The following is a 15113-nucleotide window of genomic DNA, read 5'->3' as shown; positions in this document are numbered from 1 at the left end:
AAATGTCTAGCTTTTAAAAAAATAATTATCTGAATCTTACAACAAACGATTGATAGATTGATGCATATATACCATCAAAACAGTGTACATCACTGTCACAACAGTGTTTATTTTCATTCAAAGGCTTTATGATTTTTCCTATAATGGTAATTTTCTGTCCCAGTCCAGCTCTGTATGCAGCTCACCTGCAGTCTGGTGTTACCTACATCTTCCTATTCAGAAGGCAGAATTTCCGAGTACAATCGAAAGCACCACGACTGCAGTTTTTGTGTTGGATGTAAAAGGTGCACATGACGCTGTGACGTAGGCTAGAATCATGGCAGCAGTCAATGACGGTCCAGGCGTGGGATTTCTCTCGTGGAAATATGCACATTATCTTTTCCTTTCTATTGGTAGGTGGCACAGTGCACTTGTGGCAAGTAAGCAAGCTAGAAGACTGGCAAAGTTATGGAAGAAACACATTAACAAGAGAATTCTGAGTAAAACCAAAGTTACTTTCCCTAGTAACTAGTTACTTTGAAAGTAACGAGTAACTTGAAGTAACTGAGTTACTTTTGAGAGAAGTAACTAGTAATGTAACTAAGTTACTATTTTAAAGTAACTTACCCAACACTGGTTATGGCATACCATGTGGATCTCAAAGTGATTTCTAGACTGTACAAGGGTCTACAAAAGCTTAAGAATTTGAATACAATCTACATTAAACAAAAATGGGAAAGACACAAATATGGTCATCTCAAATGACACTTGGTATCAGCAATGTGCTTTTCAGTGGAGAATCTCTAGCTCTAATATATGGAGATGTTTAGGCTGGAAGAGTCTTTGTAGATTTTTTATTACACCTGCACAAAATAAACATTATTCTAACTCCTCCAGCTGCTGGAGAAACTGTGGGGCCCAAGGAGTAAAGCGCTTCCACTTGTTTTGATCTTGTCCATTGATAAACACCTTCCGAGTTTCGATCCATTCTGAGTTAGACTATTCTCAGTATGCAACTTCCCTTTAATTGGGATGAACTATTGTTTGGATATTTATACTCAGTAAATGTGGATAAAGTGACCAAGCTGTTATATTGTATTTTGAGTCTGCCTGAAAGACTATCACTAAGAAATGGCTAAGTGTTAAAATTCTATCACCAAATGACTGTATGGGTTGTTTAAATAGAAAAAATTTCATTCTCTAACAGCTTTCAATACGACACATTTGATTGGATTTGGGATAAATGGAAACATATTTTTTCAAGGCGACCTGAATTTGTTTAAACCTCTGTAATCCTGTATATGTTAACTAGTTGGTACACCCGTTTGTTTACTTTTGTTTATTCTTGTTCATACAGGTTGTTTTATTTTATGTTCCTTTTTTTTATGTATATTTTTGTCTTTGATAAATTCTAATGAAAAAAAAAAGAAAGAAAAAGTGAGGGGCATCCTGCACTGACTGGTATTCTTCACAATCCTGCAGACCTACATTGTGACTGGTTCAGGTTCCCCACCCTGTGGTAGCACAGTGTATTGTGTGGACTCTGGTCATGTTACCCTTTACAGCAGTTTTCGATCAGTTAAGACAGGACACATGAGATCACACAAGTCAAGCAGTAAAAATGATTTAGTAAAAAAGCCTTTATGCATTACTAACTATTTACACTGGTCAATAAGACCTAAGTCTAAAAAAGAGAAACAAAGATTATTAAGCAAGGAAAGGAGTCAAAAACCTGTTTTCATATTTGTTCTAATTTTGGAATAGAAAATCTAGAAAATCTTAGCTGCCATTGACATTCAGCTTTTTACAAGACAGATCAATGAAACAGGTGCATTTACTATAGATATAGCATTCGGAATAATAAAAGACATAAAACAATATTTATCTACAAACATAAAGAACAGTACAAAAGAAAATAAGTAAGTTCCATGAGAAAACTGTTAGGAAGATAAAAAGGGAAGACGATATGACAGGAATGAACATTTCTACAAAGACAATCAGTGCATGTGTACATATTAAACTGCCTCGACACCTTACTGGAGTTAGTGCTTTGTTTTCTTGAGCAACCTGAAGAGAACAACACCTAGGAAGTAATTTAATGTTATAAAGTTCTGGCAGAAAAACATTTACCAGCAAATGTGACTCACAGCCCCGCAAACCCAAAAGGAAAAGTGCATTTTAGGAAGGAGTACACCTTTAAAATAAACATGTCTTTAAAGATCCGTGTAACTTTACAAACATGGATCGTTAACATTTTGTGACGTACATGTGTGTGTTTCTAAGTGGAAGGCTGTGTACGTGCAAGTCCAGGCTGATCTACTGAACGTGACAGTTGTCTCCTTGCTGTGTTTGCTCTCTTAGTTGTTTTTCTGGTGTCTTCCGAGAACTCGGGGAACACTTCCTGTTGGCGGTGTCTGTTGCCATAGCAGCAGAGGGACTCTGCAGAGGTATGGGCCCCAAACCCTGAGAGGGAAAAATGGTTCAAATGGTTACTCTTTGAATGTGTGTAAAATTGATTTGGTTCCATTTTTTTTTTTTTTAAAGAGCTTGAATGTGTTTTTCAGTTATGAGCTGAAAGTACTGGAAAAAAATGATCTGAATAAAAAAAAGCACCAAATGTCATCCCACTCCTTCAAGGGGCTATAACTCAGTAAATTTCCATAATATGAAGGTAAAATTTGACATGGCCTCATTAAACATACCAAATATATAAAGGGTGGGAACTTAATTCAGATTCAGTTGATTTCATATGGTATGCCCCTCGAGTCACACTTCAGTTACTCTGATACTGTGGTGTACAGCAGAGGTTCAGTAAAGCAGGGGAAATCCTTTCGCTTTTAACAATTTGACCTGAAATCTTTACAGTCTTTTAATCTCCTGCTGCTTCACTGACCTGACGTGATGTGACAACAACTTGAAGGAGACGAGGGGGGCCGGACATTCTGTGGCCATATTAGGGGCCACTGCAACCTAAATTATACACATAATGACCCTTGGTGGAAGATTCTTGTTTCTCCCACTCTGGCCTCCCTGTCCACTTTCTTGGATGCCAATGATGTCAGTAGAAATGACACACAAAGTTTAAATTTGCTTTTTTTTAAAAAAAATCCATCATTACATTTTGTTCTTTATTAACTGTGACATACACACTGTATCTAAAAGTTCAGCTGATGTCCGACAATTAGAGGTTCTTACAGCTCCTCACAGATAATAAGCTGCAGTGCCGAACACCTTTCACATTATTCATCACATTATTCAACTTTGCCTGTTTACAGTGCATTAATATACCATGTGGCGTCAATACCAGAGTAGAGACACAATAAAGTGCCCATTGAGAGTATGGCTTGTGAAACTAACTAAAGGAAACAAGTAGCAAAAAACGTGCTGTGTCTGTAAAAAAATAAAGAGATTCCTGCATTACTCACCTTGCCATCAGATGCAGTTTGTTTGGCAGCCAGCCGAGGGCTGCAGCGCCTCCCTGTGGTTCTCCTGATGATGAAAGGACTGGCCTCCCCCAGAGGAATATCAGCAAAACCTAAGGAACAAATAATGATTTTATTTCACTGCACAGAGAATAAATGTATACATGAATATTGATTTTTGTTTCTGTTGTGTAACTGCACCTGTGCTTACTCAGCTAATTGAAAGAGACACACGCAGACACACACACACTCACAAACTGATGGTGGTGTATTTAAATACAAGGATAAAGCTGTAGGATCTCTGTAACAAAGCAGAGCACACTTTCAGCCACTAACCTCTCTGTACCAACTCAGGAAGTCCCTCTGGTCTGAACTCTTCATCTTCCTGTTCAGGTCTTGATTTGGGTGTGGTCGTGGCGTTGGCTTTGATCCTCTTTGTCACATTGTGTAGGGCCTCCTGGGCGCTGTCTCGAGTGCTGATTTCACAGTGACCTCGTTTCCCTGAGCCCGGGGGAGATCTCTGAGTAGTCGAAGGAGCAATGTTTTCGGTATTGTCGTCGATTTTTATTTCCTGATGTCTGGTGGAAGACTTCCTCCCTGAACGCTGGCGGCCTTCGGTGCTGCTGGAGTGGCTGTCATTAGCATTTTGGCTAGCACCAATCAGCTCCAGTCGGATTTTCAAAGCCTCGTTGGTCTTTTCCAGTTTGTGAACCTCAAGCATCAGGCTGCAGTATTTCTCCATGCTCTCATCTGCCTCTTTGCTTTTCTCTTCCAGAAGTTTGTTCACTTCTTCCAACTCAGTCTTCATCTCCTCCAGCTCTTTAACCTTCTCCTCTAATTCCTTTCTCTTTCCATCAAGTGCAGCGCTAAGTTTGTTCACCTCTTGGTCTTTTTCTTGAGACGCCATCAATCTTTCTTCAGCCTCCGTCATCTTCTGCTCCAAGGCTGACTTTAGGTTTTCCACTTCTTCCTTTAGTTTCTCTGCATCCTTCCTCAGCTGGGTCAGCTCAGTCGGCCCTTCCTCACTGCTCTTCCCTGCCCCTGAAACATAAATGTACCCCATATTCAAAACAAAACAAAACACTTCATGAAAATTGTCAGAAAAGAAAGTAACATGAAAGTGAAATCTTCACTGTGATAACCTTAACAAATATTAAAACAAGCTTTAAAACTTGTTGGCATTTAAGTTAATATAAGCAAAAAAAGGCTGTCAGTAGCACAGATAATTACACCTTTGAACTACAGCCTACCAACAACAGACTTAAAAACAGATTCAAACAGCCAGAGTTTCATAGGTCATACACTTAAGAAACAATCCATCACCTCGAGACATCGACTAATCTGCATATACACACAAAACAGATGAGGCAAAAAGTGTTAAGAGTTCAATTCAAGCCATTAAACAGGAATAAAAAGGACTGCTATAATAAAATCAAAAACTGCATTTAACTTTAAGGGTTTGATCAATGTAAGGACAACTTAATCTGACAATAAAAGGCTGAACACATAACAGAAAACACAAAGGTAAATCTGTTAAATGGATGCACACCTGAGCCGTTTAACATCATTTCCTTCTCCTGCTCCAGCTGTTTGCAGGTCTTCATCCAAAGACTCATCTTGCTCAGGGCAGAGTTTTTGTCTTTAGTCAGACGAGCTGCACGCGATGTTAGCTCTGAGACCTGGAGGGGACGGAGAGATTGAGGCAAAGAAAAATTATTTTCATATGCAGTGTTATCATACAAATGTCAGTTCCAAACATTTTTGGCTCATCTTTTTCATACAATACTGGATATTTTAGATTTAAAAACTGACATCTGCTGAGTGATTGCAAACCTGTCTGGACAGAGAGTTGTATTTTAGATAAGGGTGGGAATTTAACGTGTTAATTGCAATTAATTAATTTTTAAAAAAAAATAAAGCGTTAACAAAAATTGATGCATTTAATCACACTTGCGTTCCAAGCAAAGGGGAACTTTTGTCAATGCACAATTTCCTGGTATACCAATTACACTGATACACACAGCTAGCTAGTGTGTTGCTAGGATTGATTGGAAGAAAATTTCAAGACTACTCAATGGAAGCCTTGATAAAAGCATGGTTTTGTGCCAACTGTACAAAAAGAAGTTCTTCGGTTATGGTACCATCTTAATGCACAACATGTTACAGCGGGCACAAAAACTGTGGGAGCTGTTAGCGCTACCAGTTCGAGTACCAACAAAAGGTGTTGCCAGCCCAAACTTGATGAAATGACTGGCTTTAGGGCCAAAATTAGTAAGTCAACATCAGACAAACTTACAAACTCTCTTGCAAAATGGATTGCTTTGGACTGTAGACCACTATCAGTGGTAGAAGATAGGGAGATAGAAAATGTGCTACAGATTCAGATAAGGAAGCCCTGAGTTTGTACAGAGCAGAATCCACCATCAGCGAGACAGACTCCCCGCTGCAGTGGTGGTCCAGTCGAGCAGGGACCCACCCACAGCTGTCTGTCCTGGCCTGCACGTATTTGATTAGTCCTGCCACTTCTGTCCCATGTGACAGACTGTTCTTACTTGCAGGTCACATAGTAACAAAAAAGAGAGCTGCCTTGGGCTCTGAAAATGTGAACAGGCTAGTTTGTCTAAGTAACTGGCTGAAAGAGACGGACATTTAATAAGCATATTGTGAGTCCAATAAGTTTAATTTTTTGCACTAAAATGTTGGAGGATGATCACACTGTTTTAGCCCAATGTACAAAATAATTTTTTCTAAGATTACTCAGAGTTTAAAAGGTAAAGCTGTTCAAATAAGCTTTTATGTTTCTGTGCTGTTTTGTTAAGAAGAGAAACTGCACTTTATGTTGAAATTAATATTATTATTTAAAGACAATACCATTTTGAAAATGTACTTAAAATAACACTTTATTTTTAAGTCTGCTAAATTTTGGCCAGGGATGTTTTTTTTTCTCAGTTTTGCAGTGAAATGCAGTTTAAATGCTTCCCCCCCCCCATAAATTAAAAGAGCTTTTTAGAGTGTTTCAACCTCTAAAAAAGGAGCATAGAGTGAGTACTACCAGTCCTTTTTTCTTCCATTTTATTGTGACCTAAATAAATCTGGGTATTTCTCTCCATATACCTGTTCACTGAGTTGTGAGATGGACACTTTGTGTGTTTCCAGCTCCTTCTCCATGGAGGTCACTGCTGTCTTAAGATGCTCGTGCTCTTCTGCGAGTTTCTCCTTCTCTTGTTCCAGTGAAAGCAGAGCTGAAGACAGGTTCTTTTTCTCTTCTTCCATCAAAGACACAGAAGACTTCAGTTCCTGTTTTTCAGCTTCTATCTTTTGCTTTTCCTCCTCCTCTCTCTCCTTCTCTCGATTTAAGAAAGAGAGCTTTTGCTGCAAGTCGTGCTTCTCTTTATCTAACAAGGAGAGACTCGACTGAAGCTCTTCTCTCTCACTGGCTAACGCACTTCTCCCCTGATCTAATCTCTCCTTTTCATCTTCTACAGATAACAGAGAGGAGCGCAGCTTATCTCTCTCTTGTTCTAATGATAAAAGAGCTGTGCGCAGTTCTTCTTTTTCCTGTACAAGTCGTCCATTTTCTCCCTCGATCTGTTCTTTCTCTGCCATAACAGAGGAGACGGATCTTTCCAAGGCCTGCTTCTGATCTCTGTCCTCCTCCTTCTCCTTTTCTAAAACCTCCATCTTGTCCTCAGTAGTTTTTATGAGTGTTTTAAGCTCTTGTATTTCTTCTTCCAGAGCTTCAGTTTGGGTCCTCAGGCTGTTTCTTTCTGTCTCCCACTCCTCTCCATGAGAGCGGAGCTTCTCTCCTTCTGTCTGTGACTCCTGTAGTGAACTCAGCAGATGTTTTTTCTCCTCCTCTAACTGCACCAGGAGAGCCTGCATCCTCTCTTTCTCTGCTTCCCCTTCTGTGCCCTTTTGTTCAAGTGAAATTTCTCTTTGCCGAGAGGCTTCCAGCTGTGCTTGAAGGTCATCCAACACTCTAATCTGTCTCTCTGCTTCCCCTTTCATCTCTTTCTCCAGTTCTTCTAATCTGCATTTCTGTCTTTCCTCTTCCTCCTTTCTTTCTGCCTCTGCCTTCTCCAGTCCTCTCTCCAGCTCCTCCTTAGCTGCCTTCAGTTCCTTGATTTCTCTGTTTTTTATTTCCAGCTGTCTCTCCATGTGTTCTTTCTCAGATCTCAAACTTTCCAGAGTGGTAGAGAGCTCTGAGATTTTCGCACTAAGCTCTTTTTTCTCTTCCTCCACCTGAAGCAAGAAAGACAAAGGCAGGAGAAGCAGATTAACAGTCTGTTTGGATTGCAGTCACATTTTATAATTAGAAGACAAAAATCATCACAGATAGAGGGAAAAAGTCTTAATACAAGGTTACCATTCTCCTTTCCTCCTCCAGCTCAGCTTTAGCCATTTCCGCCTGCGGGAGAGCGCAGCAGAATCGGATTCTGAGTCAGCATCAGTAAGATATAATCATAATTTTTTGACTGTTTGTGAGACTAAATACCTGCAGCACTGCTTCTTCTAAACTTTGCTCTACATCTTCCTTCTCTCGCTCCAGGGAATCAATGCGATCTTGCAGTGAGTCAGACTTTCTCTGGGCGGCTGCAAGGATATAGTCACATTTAGACCAAAACATAACAAAACTGTGGAGGTTATATAATTTACACTTTTCTTTCCATCAGGAACAAAAGTGTTAAGAGTCACCTTTAAGGAGCTCTCCCATCTTCTTTTTCTTCCTCTCATCCGACTCAATGCGGACTTGGAGTTTTTCGATACCAGTTCTCATCTGCTGGACCTCATCTTGGGTGGAATTCAGGCGAGAGGCAATCTCTCCTTTCTCTAATAAAGACGACTCTAAAGACTGGGAAAGGCGAAACACTTCTCCCTCTAAAGCCTGAGGTGGGAATCAGGAAAAACAAGTGGAGTTATGACCAAATGCTTTTGACTCCACTTCCCACATACAGGGACATACTTCATAATACACTTCCTCCTCACCTTTATCTTTCCAGCCATGGACTCTGTGTTTTGACTGGAGGAACTGTGGTCCTCCTTTATCTGGTTAAGATGGCCAATCAGCTCCTCTCTTTCTCCACAGTGCTGGGAGATTGTCCGCTCTAGCTCTTTAACTTGCTCCACCAGCTTCATGTGAAGGAAAATAGATGAAGTTTTAGTAGGAAACAACAAAAAACACAACAAACAAGCCCCCCCCCCCCCCCCAAAAAAAATCTGTTTAAAAGAAAAGTAATTTAACATATCGTAAGTTTCATAAGGATCTAGCATAAATCAGACCTGAGAATCTATTCAAAACTACAGGAGGATTAGGTGATCATTGCTTTGATCTGATTCAGCTGGCTAAAGCAAGTCTTGTCACTGTTAGATGCATCCATATAAGTCAAAAGTCGTAACTGGGGCGTAACCATGTCTAACCAGTCTCCCCTTCTGTGGAAATTTCCATGTGTACCTGTTGCCTCTCTGTCCTCAGTTTGTCTGTGTTGCTTTGCAGGGCTTCATACTCCTTCCTTCCTGCTCTGATGTCATCCTCCAGGATGGAAATGAGGTTTCTTGTGTCACAATTATTTTTCTCCAGACTGTGAACTTTCTCCCTCCAGTGGCTCAAGGATTGGCTCAACTCATCTCGCTCTTCAGTGCAAGACACCAGTTCAGATCTCAGCTGAGTTGTCTGCAGATATAAGATTTATAAGTACCTTTGGGTATTCTGCAAGATGAAAGCTTACAACAACAGAAGACAACAAGCTTACAACAGAACATAGACCAAAGCTTTGGTCTATATTTCTGTACAAGGGGAAACTGAAGGGGATTTGAGAGCAAATTCTGTTTTAGTTTATTTTATTTTATTGGTCCCCAAAAGGTTCACATAAATTTGGCCTTTAAATACACAGTATTGTGTTGTTTTAGCTTGCAGGCTTTGCTCACCTCAGTAATGAGTGTTTCTATCTTTTGCTCCATGCCTGAAAAAGTCCTCCTCTGAGTCTCCATCTCACCCTTCAGTCTGGCCCCCTCAGCCTGCATAGTCTCCAGTTCAGACTCCATTCCCAGGATGTGCTGTTCCAGGTTAGCTTTCTCCGAGCGAACCCTCTTAAGCTCGCTCTCTTGCTGAAGAAACTTCTCATCCCATCCACCTACAGAACCAAGCAAAAACAACCTTTAATCTAATAGCATGACCTTAAATGGAAACTCTCAGGGGTATCTTTACTTCTGAGAGTTGTGGTGATTTTTCTAATATAAAGTAAAAAGAAACCTTTGGCCATCTCAAGTCCTTCCAGCATCTCCATAACATCAGTCAGCTGGCACTTAGTGGTTTGTAGCTGTAGAGTTAAAGTTTCCTTCTCCTCGGACAGCTGGGTCAGCTAAATATGAGCACATGGTATTAACGTAAAAGAAACACAAAAAACTGGTTCCATTATTTGACAAATCTTCATCCTACCTCATGAGAAAGATTTTTCTTTGAATCCAAAGCAATTTTCAGCTGACAGGATGCACTGTGGGCTTCTTCCTCGGCAGCATGAACTTTCTGCTCCAGGTTTTGAACCTGGACTTCCAGTTCAGAGGTCAGCTCCTTTCTCAGTTCCAGGTCAGAGCTCAGCAGGTCGAACTCTGAGTGCAGAGTCTCAAGTTCCTTTTCTTGTTTTCTGATCATTTCCTTGTAACGTTCGAGTTCATCATTTACCAGGGATGACTCTGTTGATGGACAGATGTGTCTGAATGCCATTTGAATATTTATATTCAGCCTAAGCTGAATAAGCATTTGTTATTTTATTCCATAAACAAAAGAAAAATGCATTCAAATAAGGACAAACCTAAATGAAGTATGAACTCAATGCAAAACAATAAATAATAAATAAACAAAACAGTTTTTAGATATTTGATTTACTCACCAAACGATTTCGTGTCTCTTTTCTCACTGAAGGAGGAAGGTTGTGGAGACACGTCATGGATTACAGACTCATCTACAAGAACATCTCTGGAGTTGGAGCTTTCTTCAGAAACCTGTACAAAATAAATAAAAATAATGAAAACATTGCTCCATTATGAACCTCATGTATTCCCAAAGAAATTAACAATTTTCCTAACAATCTGAATATACAACAGACAACGAATACAACATATTAACAAAGATTAATGATGTACCATGCACGACTGAAGGAAAAGTGACTATTACAGCGGTTTTAACCTGTTCAGGAAGTAGCTGCTCCTCCTCATTCGTCTTCGTTTCCTCTACATCTGCTACAAACGCCTCCCCATCCTCCTCTGACTGTTCCTGCGTCACCTCCTGCTTGGTGGCGTCCACCTTAAAGACCAGCTTGACCTCGCTAACATGACAGAGGGGAGGTTAGCTTTGTTTTTCATTGCATACAAACAGTCAACACAAAACAGAAGGCGGCATAAAACTCACTGCACCTGAAAGCATCAGCAAATTCAGTCGGTTCAGACACCATAAGTTCCTCCTCTACTGGAAGGGACTCCGAACTGGTGCAGAGGCTTGAATTAACTGCTGGTTCTACCTGACTCTCGGCTGCTGCTTCAGCTGGGTAAACTAAACAGATAAATATAAATATATGTACTCAAGGAAAGTGGAAATCTGTTTTTTATGAAGGAAAAAAAAACATTTCCTCACTCACCATCAGTTTCTGCCTCCTCCATGTTGTTTCTGTCTGCTGGGCTCTTGAATTCTGACAGCTGCTGAATGAGGCTGTGCTGCTGGCCCACTTGTTCCAGTAGTGATTCATACTGTTGCTTAAACACAGTCAGCTCCTTCTGCAAGCCCGCCAGCTTCTGGTGCAGTTCAGCCTGCTCTGCTGTAAACCGCTCGCTCCTGTGATACAAAATAAAACACACTGTGATTTCAGCCATTATATAGATAGCAGAGCAAACAGCTAAAAAGCTAATACAAACTTCAAAGCAGACACAGCCATGTAGACATACTGCTCTTTATTCGTCGCCTCAGTCCTCTCCTCCATCAGCTCAAGCTGCTCCTTCAGTCTCTGGCGCTCCTGTTCTGAGGTCAGCAGGGAGTGCTGGATGCACTCGCTCTCCTCTCTGAGAGAAGCAACCTCATCTCCATGGCCCTTTATGAGTTCCTGTAACTGCAGCTTCTCCTCAGTTATTTGATTCACATTAGACTGTAGTTTGATGTTTTCTTCAGAGAGTTGATTATAGCTCAATTCCAGCTGAACCTTTTCCTCTACTACTTGATTCAATTTAGTAACCAGGTCATTTTTCTCAGAAGTTAATGCATGCAGTTCATCTGCAAGTTGAACGTTTTCTTCATTCGTCTTTTTCAGGATATCATCTAACTGGGCTTTTGCTTCAGTGAGCTGACTAAGGGCAGATTCAGCCTCATGTTTCCGAGCAGTTATTTCATTAATCTTGGCTTCTGTTTGCTGCTTTTCCTCAGTTACCTGTTCAATATTAGACTGCAGTTGTTTGTTCTCCTCAGACAGTGCGTCTACAGTGACTTCGAGCAGTTTCTTTTCTGCATTTACGTGCACCATTTCACCTTCGACTTGCTCTTTGTCGTTCATTAGCTGTTTCAGAGAAGTCTCGAGGTTGTTTTTCTCCTGGAGAAGCTGATTTAGACTGCTCTCTTTGTCCTGAATGGTTTCCCCGAGAGTTGTCTCCAGCTTTTCGTTGTCTTGTGTCATCTGACTGAGTTTAGCCTCTAATGTAGCAACACTCTCTTCCAGTTCGTGACGTCGGATAGCTTCCTCTTCCATACGAGTTATTTCACAGGTTCTCTCAAATAACTCCTCCTTAGCTGTGACATACTTTGACTCCAAGAGAGAGTTCTGCGACTGGACCTCATCTAAGCGGGCTTCCAAGACAGAGACCTGAAAATAGAGCCGCTGATTAGTGAAAGCATGCTGATGACAAAGACAGAAGACAACAGTGAATCAGCAAACACTGTGTGTGAGTGAAGCACTTTTGAGAAGAACAATTATCCAACCTGGGCTCTGCCCTCATCCAGCATGGCCTCCATTTCAGACATCTGGGTCTGGCTCTGAGCAAGCATGGCCTCCAGTGACTCTATAGTTCCTTTAAGCTGCTCCACCTGACTGTCAAAGGAGGTCATGGCTGTCTCGTTGTCCTCCAAGTCCATCTGGAGCATCTCTAGCTGAACCTTAATTGTTTGGAGGGGGATAATTAATAACTCAGAACATGCAACTAAAAGATTTGCTACACTATCCAACAGTACACTTCCTTTGTGTCTAAGAATATTGTAATAAACAAGAACATAAACAGGAACACATTTGGAACCAACCTTGATTTTATTCATGGCGACCACCTTCTCCTTCAGGAGTTCTGAGGTTTTGGTCTGTTCTGCCTCAGCTTTATTCAGCTTTTCCTTCAGATCTTTTATGGTGCTGTCTCTCTCTTCCAGGCCGCGTGACGCTGCAGACAGAGTCGCCTTCATGGTCCGGATCTCCTCCCGACGTGAACTCGACTCTGCTTTGGCAGCACTGACTGATTTCTTTGTGGCTTCGAGCTGTTCGTCAAGGCTCTTTTCTTTTTTGAGGAAGTTTTCAATCTCCAAAGCGTGACGCTCTAACTCTTTACCCATCTTCTCTGTGAGATCTTTTACTTCATTCTCCAAAGCAGAGATAAGATTCATCTTCTCGGCCAGAGTGCTCTCCAGGTTAGACTTAATTTCTATAGTGGAGGAGTGATTCTCCTCAAGAGCTTGTAGTGACTTCTTAAGGTCAGTGTTGGACTGAGTGGCTACATCCAGTTCATTCTTCAAGACGGGAAGCTTCTCCGCTGCATCTTTGTTCACATTGACCTTTTCTTCTAAGGATGAAATCTGCTCCAGGAGGCTGCTGATCTTCTCGGTCTGACTGTGCTGAATGATCTTAATTAAAAAGGTTTCATTTATATTTGGTAAGAAAAAATAGGCAAGTAAATAAATTAATTATGAACATAATTAAAATATCCGTACATAACCAGACAACAAAGCAAAGATTTTTAGATTTTACCTTTGATTCTTTCTTCAAATCTTGAATTTCATTTTCCAGCTCGGCTTTTTGTTTCTCCACAGACGATATCTGAACTTCAGCTTCTCTGAGCTGCTTCTCCTTCTCCTCTGTTTGTTTCCGCTGATCACTGAGATCCATTTCTAATTGTTTGAGTTCTTCTGATTTTTTGTTGTACATCCGAATTTGTTCCTCTTCCTGCTCTGTCATTGTCTTAATTTGTTTCTGCAGCTCTGCTCCCAGTTGCTCCTGGACCTTCAGGAACTGCTCTAAGGAACTGATCTAAGAGGAAGAAGAAGAGGAGGACAATTAATTTAAAAAAAGCAGTAACAACACAATTACACCAAATGCTCAGCAAAGTTTTTATAGTGATTAAATGTACTACTAAATGTAGGACAGCAAAAACTACTTAATATCTCAACATATGCAGAAATATATCAGAGCATCACCTAAAGCCTCATAACTGGATTTCACGCAACTACTTCCTGTCCATACAGTGGATACAGACACCAGTTGGACGGTGGTTTGAGTTCAGGCCTGTTGATATGGCAAAGTGTCCTTTCCAAAGTGACAAGATAAAAATAACCCAAAAAGCAACCAAAGGCAGACTAGCACAGGTCAGATTTTACTCTAGAGAAGTCTTATTTTCCTGTTTAATTCTCCTGCACTTTTCAGTTTCCCAACTTTATTCACTTATTGAAGTAAAAGTTTGAGAATAAATAGAAGTCTCTTAAAAAAAAAGCTTCCACTGCAGTTTAACTAAAGCAGACCTGGTTTTTGGTGAGCAGCAGCTCCTGCTGGGCCTCCTCTAACTGCAGCTTGATGTGCTCAGTCTCTTCAGCCTTTGCTGAAACACGTTCTTCACACTGCTTTAGGAGGTCTGCCTTCTCCTCTGCTAACCTAAGTGAAATTACAAATCAAAGACAGAGAATAGACATTAAAACCAAAGCTCAGCTGATATTGTCAGCAGTTACTGGACATTCCATATGGAATGGGCGTTAATATATATATATATATATATATATATATAAAGAACATTTATTTGTTGTTGATTCAGGACATAATGCTGAAAAAATGCAGGTAGATGGTGTCAACACAGCTTGTCCAGAAAAGCAGCTCTGACTCAGTGTTTTGCACTCTGACCACCTGTAGCATGGTACATATCACAACTGAGCAGATGGAAGGTATGAGTCAAACAGTGTTTTCATGTCTTCATGCAACTTGCTTCTAAAAACAGTGTTGGAAAGTTAATATGCCACGACGTACATTGCTGTCTTTCTCACAATGTTTTCTTCGATCTTATACCAAAGCTAAGACAGGACATAATGTGTCATTCCACAGCTCTACCTTATTTCAATTATCATAGTTTTTACCAATATTGCACGAAAAACTCCCACCTGGCATTTTGCTCCTCCTGCTGTGCAATTGTCTGAGCAAGGCTTTCCCTCAGCTGGCTGATCTCAGCCCTCCCCAGCTCTACCAGCTGCTCTTTGGAGCGGACCAGATCACAGGTTGCCTTGTGCTCATCCTGCAGGTCGGTGTTCATCCTCTCAGCGAGTTCGGCTCGAGTGATTTCCTTCTGCAAATGCAACTCCAGATCTTTGACCTAGTTAAGTTATTAAAAAATGAAATCGTATTAAGAAAGAGAGATTCAGCAAGTGCTGACAATGGATTTTACTAGTTTATGTACTCCTTTATATCGAGTACAGTTATTAGAATTACTAATAATTAG

The 15113-nt window shown here is 40.6% G+C and overlaps 1 protein-coding gene across 1 annotated transcript in view; it reads right to left on the bottom strand.

The window, feature by feature from the left end:
* Window positions 1-1584: 1584 nt before the first annotated feature.
* The window catches only part of cenpf (centromere protein F), a 19243-nt gene continuing 5714 nt past the window's right edge, over window positions 1585-15113 (bottom strand). Inside the window, 23 exon segments of the mRNA XM_080884179.1 lie at window positions 1585-2442; window positions 3405-3514; window positions 3738-4442; window positions 4951-5080; window positions 6516-7643; window positions 7768-7809; window positions 7897-7994; window positions 8097-8286; window positions 8388-8531; window positions 8854-9072; window positions 9327-9532; window positions 9652-9760; window positions 9838-10091; window positions 10289-10400; window positions 10585-10723; window positions 10812-10947; window positions 11033-11226; window positions 11337-12241; window positions 12358-12531; window positions 12673-13260; window positions 13385-13663; window positions 14152-14281; window positions 14779-14987. Coding sequence (XP_080740305.1) covers window positions 2296-2442; window positions 3405-3514; window positions 3738-4442; window positions 4951-5080; window positions 6516-7643; window positions 7768-7809; window positions 7897-7994; window positions 8097-8286; window positions 8388-8531; window positions 8854-9072; window positions 9327-9532; window positions 9652-9760; window positions 9838-10091; window positions 10289-10400; window positions 10585-10723; window positions 10812-10947; window positions 11033-11226; window positions 11337-12241; window positions 12358-12531; window positions 12673-13260; window positions 13385-13663; window positions 14152-14281; window positions 14779-14987 — 6348 coding nt within the window. The 3' untranslated portion in view covers window positions 1585-2295.

The sequence above is a fragment of the Rhamphochromis sp. 'chilingali' genome, assembly GCF_963969265.1.
Source record: "Rhamphochromis sp. 'chilingali' genome assembly, chromosome: 6".
Taxonomy (NCBI): Eukaryota; Metazoa; Chordata; class Actinopteri; order Cichliformes; family Cichlidae; genus Rhamphochromis; species Rhamphochromis sp. 'chilingali'.
This window is presented reverse-complemented; position numbering and strand designations above follow the sequence as displayed.